Source organism: Elgaria multicarinata, chromosome 2 (genome assembly GCF_023053635.1).
Source record: "Elgaria multicarinata webbii isolate HBS135686 ecotype San Diego chromosome 2, rElgMul1.1.pri, whole genome shotgun sequence".
Classification (NCBI taxonomy): Eukaryota; Metazoa; Chordata; class Lepidosauria; order Squamata; family Anguidae; genus Elgaria; species Elgaria multicarinata.
Genome location: NC_086172.1, coordinates 130961798 through 130968703, shown reverse-complemented (window position 1 = coordinate 130968703; position 6906 = coordinate 130961798). Strand labels below are relative to the sequence as shown.

The 6906-nt window shown below is 49.1% G+C and overlaps 1 protein-coding gene across 1 annotated transcript; it reads left to right on the top strand.

Annotated features, from left to right (window-relative positions):
• Positions 1-1384: 1384 nt before the first annotated feature.
• CHAC1 (ChaC glutathione specific gamma-glutamylcyclotransferase 1) lies at positions 1385-5613 on the top strand. Its single transcript, XM_063118861.1, has 3 exons — positions 1385-1692; positions 2220-2255; positions 3703-5613. The coding sequence occupies exons 1-3, from the start codon at positions 1420-1422 to the stop codon at positions 4105-4107; spliced, it is 714 nt and encodes a 237-aa protein (XP_062974931.1). The 5' UTR covers positions 1385-1419; the 3' UTR covers positions 4108-5613.
• Positions 5614-6906: the final 1293 nt, after the last annotated feature.

Here is a 6906-nt window from a genome sequence, read left to right as displayed (position 1 = left end):
GTGGGCAGCAGTGACTGCTGTTCCTGCAAGTGCCTCTCTCTTGCAGTTTCTCTGAGCAGCCTCCCAGGGCCCAGTCCTCCTCACTGCACCATCCAGAAAGAGACGGAGGGAGGGAGGGTGTTCCTATAAAGAGCCGCCACCACTCTACCTCATGCTTACGCACCTACGTTCTCTCTCTCTCTCTTGGCAGCTCAGTGGTGAAGATTGGCTCCAGTAGGCCCAGTCCTCTGCACTGCCCAGAGGGTGAGAGGGACAGAGGAGTGCTCACATGTTCTCCCTGGGCATTCTCGCTGGGCCCAATTCCATCCCCAACCCATCGCATGCTACCCAGAGAGATCAAGATCAAGATCAAGCAAGCCCTGCAGAGACTGTGGACTGTATGTTATGCAGAGAAGGGATTGCGAAGGGGGAAAGGAGAAGACTTGTGAAAGAAGTGAAACCATCATAAGGAGAGATGCAACATCTGCTTCCACCTTGCCCTACAAGAGGCTATTACTAGTGGAGGGAGGAGGTCTCTTTCAGCTCTCATATTTTGCTGGCTTCTACAAACACTGCAGCATAATATTGTCCCTCCAGCCTCCAGTGATGCCTTTGTGCTCTGTCAAGGGGCGAGATCCTGATCACTATTATGGAGAGATTAATTTCCAGATATTGCAGCAAAAACAAGGAAGAGTCTTGTGGCACCTTAAAGTCTAACAAATTGCCTTTTGGCATACACTTTTAGAAGCTTCTGCCGGAATGCATTAGTCTTTAAGGTGCCACAAGACACTTTCTTGTTCGTGTGTGTGTGTGCGCGCACACCTTTTGATAAACTAGGGCAAACCATTGCCTCTTAATGCTATTTGTAGCAGATGCGGAGCCTTGCGCCTCGTTATGGCCATCCTACACAGCACGCTTCCTCCTACTGACCCCGATCCCATCCCTCCCGCCAGGCTCCACCCGAAGTGAGCGGAGCCTGATGCAATCATCCGCCTCCTCTACTCGAAAGCTACCCGGCAGGTTGCATCATCTCGGTTTGTTCCACCGGGCAGCAAAGCGGCCAATCAGCGGGAGCGTTCCGTTCACGTCAGGCAGACTTCTCTGACCAATCCAGGTCCCGCGTGCAGCCCGCGAGGCGGGACAATCCGCGGCTGCCTTGAAGCCGGAGGCGCTGATTGGAGAATAGGCGGCGCGAGGCGCGAGAGCCAGGTGACAGCGGGGCGGGATTTGCCGGCACGGTGGTATTTAAAGGGCTGTCGACGCGAGAGCAGTGCAGTTAAATCTTGGACGTGTTCCCCTTGCTTTCTTCGGGCGCGGGTCATTCCCGCCATCCAGCCACCGTCGTGCCTCGCCCCCTGCCTCGGCCAACCTTCCCGGAGCTCCGATCCAACGGTACAGCTGCAAGTTCCCTGGTTGCTTACCGGAATCCTCTGCGGGGTCATGAAGCGGGATCCGCAGCATCCGCATCCTTCCAGCGGAGGGAAGCAATCCCCTGGACGGCAGAAAGAGGGGCAGGGGCAGCAGCAGCAGGAGGAGGCGGAATCCCCCCTTGCAGAAGATGGGCCGCCGAAATCCCCGCTCTGGGTCTTCGGCTACGGCTCGCTGGTGTGGAGACCCGATTTCGAGTTCACCTCCCGCAAAGTGGGCTATATCCGCGGCTACACCCGCCGCTTCTGGCAAGGAGACACCTTCCACCGGGGCTGCGAAAAGATGGTGAGAGCAGTGGGCGCCCGGAGCTCGGTTGGGGTGGGCGTGCGGGAGGAGGATCGAGGCTGGGAAAAGGATCACCAGATGGGGTGATGCGATGGTTCCCAGCTCTTTCATCCTGGGTCGTAGGAAGGATGTCTTTCGAGGCCCCGGGGGTGGGCCTGGTTTTTTGCGGGGGGGGGAGTGTCTCTGGGGAACATTGAGTGGGAACGTAAGAAGGGGAAGCCAGGAATCTGGGCACTGCGCCATTCAAAGGGGGATGGGAGCTTGGGCCACCCGGAGCCCTCCCACCCACAGCCACTCCCTTTCACCCTTGGCTTGGCATTTCCCATGCCAGGTGTCCCCAACCGGTTCCCCTCCTGGTGTGCTGGACTACAACCCCCATGGTCCTCAGCCAGCATGAGGGGGCTGCAAGCAGTGCCTCCCATATTGGCCTGCAAGGCGCTGTGGTCTCCTTGAGGTGATGGGGCTTGTTGGGTTGATATTTGATACCAACATGTTAAAACTGGGCTCTTCTCTCCTCTCCTGTTTAGCCTGGAAGAGTGGTCACCCTCCAAGAAGATTATGATGTAAGTATTTAGTGCCTGCTGCATCCTTATCCAGTTAGCCTGCACACCTTTATAGCAAGGCTTAGTCTGGGTTCAACCCCCTGGGTGGGGTGGAGATAAATTGAAACAGTTCTTAAAGAGTTCTGAACCACCATTATCTTCTCTCCCTTCCCCCACCAACCCCTTAGTTCCTCTGCATAGAAAGAAGATGAGGTTGATAGTATTACTGTGGCTAGAGTTTCTTATATCAGTTTAGATTTTCATATTCATATGGCTTGGGGGATGCCCAAAACAGCTGGATAATTGGGCAATTTGGACAGTAGAATGCTGTTTACATAGTAAACATCCAGTCCATTTTCATGGGCATAATTTCAGGTGATGAGACAAAACTTGGTTTTCAGTAACATTGGAGGCATCCCTCAACAGGAAAATAGTTGCTGGGAAAGATTTGGAATGTGATTGAATCAGAGTCATGGCTATCTGTATTAATCACTCAGTGGACAGGACAGCAGCAGTTAAATTAGAGTGGAAGGAAAGACCTGCTTTTTTAAATTTTAGTTTGTAACCACTGACTTGGCCTTTAGCCTCTGCTCACCTCAAAAGTCTTTAAAATTAGATGGGATACAGCATCAACCCATATTGCTTATTTAACCAAGAGATGCAAGACTGTTTCTGTATAGAATGCTCTGTGGGCAACCTCTGCCACTATTTTCCTTACTTGTGTTTTCAAAATGCATAGAGAAGTGAGCGATGCATGTCCAAAAAAAGTCTTTGTAAGGTGCAAATCATGTATGGGTCTGAGATGTATGAATGGTGGAGAAATGTCACTTACTAGAGATGTACCTTCGACCACCTACATATTGCAAAGATGCATGCCTGCAGCCCTTCTGACAGCATAGCGATGGGTCACTTTCCCTCATGTGTTTTCAAGATGCAAATAGAGAAGTAATAGCCAAAGTGAGTGGGAAATTGACCTGTCCTCTCCTTTCATACTGCAACAGGTCCCCCTCCCCCATACATTTAGGAATACCTCAAGATGGGGAGAGTAAGTTTCTCCATTCCTGATGAGTTTTTACAGTACTTCTTTGCCTACACCACACTGACTCCTTTGAGAGCCAGTGTAGTGTAGTGGCTAGAGTCAGGAGATCTGGATTCTAGTCCCCACGTGGCCATGGAGACCCACTGGGTGACTTTGGGCCATTCACAGACTCTTAGCCCAACCCACCTCACAGAGTTGCTGTTGTGAGGATAACACGGAGAGGAGGAGATTATGTCAGCCACCTTGGGTTCCTTGGAGGAAAAAAGGTGGGATATAAACGTAATAAATAAAATTAATAAATTAATAAGAGTTTAACAGATTGACATAAAAATAGCAGTCTCATCTGCTTCCACGATATAGTAATGCTAGTGATTCCATTTCTGCTTCTGTATGTCTGAGTAGCCCTTTTAATTTGATTCCTTGTTCCAGGGGTGCACATGGGGCGTTGCCTATGAACTCCACGGAGATCAAATTGCTGCCTCTCTCAAGTACTTGAACATGCGGGAAGCAGTACTTGGAGGCTATGACACTAAGCTGGTGAAGTTCCACCCCCAGGAAAAAGAGACTGATGAACCTATCCTGGCCCTGGTCTACATTGCAACCCCTCAGAACCCCTCCTACCTTGGTCCAGCATCTGAAGAGGACATCGCCGCTCAAATAATAGTCTCCAGCGGTCGTGCAGGCCACAACATCGAGTACCTGCTACAGCTAGCGGACTTCATGCGCTTCTGCTGCCCTCAGGTCGAGGATGACCACTTGTTCTCCATCGAGGAGGCTCTGATCTCTGTCCTGCCCTGCCTGTACCATGCTGAGGAGTCCTTTGTGGGAGAATGAATGTGGCTCGGCCAGCCAGAGGGGCTGGAAGATTACTTTTTAACCAAGGACAGGCGTGAACTCAACGAACACAAAATGTTTTAATGCAGCGGAAGTCGGATTAATAAAGCCAGTGTGTGGCATCGTTTGGGAGGGGGTGGTAGAGCAGCAGTTGCATACCAACCACTTAGACAGCATCTGACTGGCAACAGAACTGAGTGCAGACGGGAGAGAGCTGCTGTTGTCACTCTACCAGCTGTGTTGGGGATGCAAAGCTGGCTGGACAAATTCTGAGCCTATGCATGCTTACCTGGGAGCAAGTCCCATTGAATTTGATGGGACTTACTTTGGAGGCATCATGCATAGGGTTGTGCTGCTAATTATGGTTTTAAGAAGTCCAAGCTAAGCACTGTTCTTCATACTTTTTAACGGGAGAGGAGGATGAAGGTATGGTGTGCTTTCATTCGAGTACTTCTGAAGCCCCTCATCCCACTCCCAAAAGCAGGGCTGTGGCTGTAATGGTGAAACATGTTGAGCTTTAGTCTACCTCACCCATTGGCAAAGCTGCAGGTGTAGCATTGAGTGCCTGCCTCTTTCTCCTGCCTCCATTACACTGACTTGACCTTCACTCCTATGCCGGGGTTTCCAGTGCAATATGAACTTCGCTTGCCTTCTTCAGGCTCTCATGGGGCCAATTTCCTTAGACATGTCTGAAGTGAACAGTTAATGCACTACTTTTTTATAACTTGAATCTGTATTTATTGTAATGAACATACATGTGCATATATATATATATATATATATTTCGTGATGAGAACGTGTCCATGTTTGCTCATGTCCTAGCAGATGTGCTGAGGAGCAGGAGGTGTTGCAAGTTTTTGGGGTGGGCCTTCTGGTTTTAGAATGGCTTTTCTGTCTTCTAGTGGGGAGCTTCCAGTCAGAGTGGCTGCTCCAGGTCTGCTCACTTGAGGTAGCTCTCTGCTAACAATATCATTATATACATCTACTGTACAATACAGCTGTTCTCCTTCTGCACCATCTCTGCCTCCTTTCTGCTTATGTGACTGCAAGGTATAAACACCAAGCTCTGTCTATCACAACACAGTCCAACTGTGCCAATACATTAGTTAATGAAACCTTCCTTTGCCCAATGGTTCGGTTTCCTAAAAGCACAATAAACCAAGGGAGGCACTGAGTTTGACACGGAAGAAAGACCTGTGCTGATTATTGTCAACAAAGAGCAGGGGTGGGTGCCTTAAGGTCCTCAGCTTTCATCAGCCCTACCCAGCATAGCCAAGGGTGAGGGATGAAGGAAGTTATATTCCAGCAACAGCTGGAGGGCCACAAATTTCCCACTCACTGACCTAAGGAGGTCTTTGAAGAAGCCAACCTGGAAAGGACAGCTTTAGTTCCCTGTGTCTAGAATAGCTATTATAAGAAGCTGCTGCTATTGCAAGGTTTTTGTTAATAAACCTTGAAGCAAAATGGGGAAAAACTAATAGCATCTTAGTGCTATTTCTGTCTGTAAGGAGGAAGACTGCATCTCTTGTGCCTAGAAAAACCAAACCAACATTAGTTCTGTTCATTTGAGAAGTTTTTTGGGGTGGGATCTACACTACTGCTTTAAAGCGCTTTATAACAGTTTTGACAACTGTATATGGAGTGTGTCCTGGGCCCCAACAATTGTCAAAACTGTTATAAAGTGCTTTAAAGAAGTACTGTAGATTCTGCCATGGTCTTACACTACCAAGAGCATTAGTAGTCTTTGCCAAGGGATTTTGTGCAAATGTAGAGTGAGAGGAAAACGGAACTTCTGCATCACAGATGTTGCAAGACCCTTACAGTAAATAAGTGACATGGCTAATTCAGTCGTTTCCAAAGTGGTGCATCAAAGGGATCCAGCAGTAAAGCTGTTTCCCCTTCCCTGGCAGCCAGGGGATGGCTCACTCATGTCATCTGAAACTATTGGCTTTGTAAGCAACACTTTCTGCAGTGCAGCTGTTAAGTGCTACAGTAGGGGCTGGATTGTGTACGCTGCTCTGCTGGCCTGTCTAGCACCAAGATATTGCTCTGGTCCCTACTCTACATTTTGCTGTGGCCAGGATGTTGACACCAACTTTCACAGCTGGAAATTAACCCCCCACACACATATAGTGCTGCATTATCATCCACAGCTACCACTGACAGCTGAGTGGCACTCTCACCTGGAAGGCGTGCATGACTTGCCATTCAGGAACTCTTCAGTGCTCCAGGGCAGTGGAACCAATGCAATGCTAATGACGCTATTGAGCACTCTCCTGGTCCTTTCCCATGCAAGGCTGTAGTACAACCTTCCCCAACCTGGTGCCCTCCAGATGTGTTGGATTGCAACTCTCAGGCCAGCATCTGAAGGGCACCAGATTTGGGGTTTTTTTTTTTTTGCTGTAGTAATAACAGCTGCCACAGCCTCACATCTTTGCACTTTTCTTGAATAAAATTCAACAAAGGGAGAGCATCAGAGGCTGGTGGTTTTAAAGTCAGTGGGGTGGTGAATCCGCTGGACAGAACCAGTCAGAATATTGGAAAGCTCCTTTAGAGTTCTGATTGAAAACTGGAGCGGATTCCCCACTCCACTGACATCAGAGACACCAGCCTCAACTCTCCAATCTCCACCTGTAATAGAGAGACGTGTTCAGTCCCTGTTTCTGGGTCAAACATTCTACTGGAGGGGTGATTTGCAGCAGCTCATCAAGAGTTCCAACTTCCACTGGTTTTAACAATAGAAATAATACATGAAGGCAAATACGACTTGATAGGTAGAACTGAAACTTGGTAGGATGA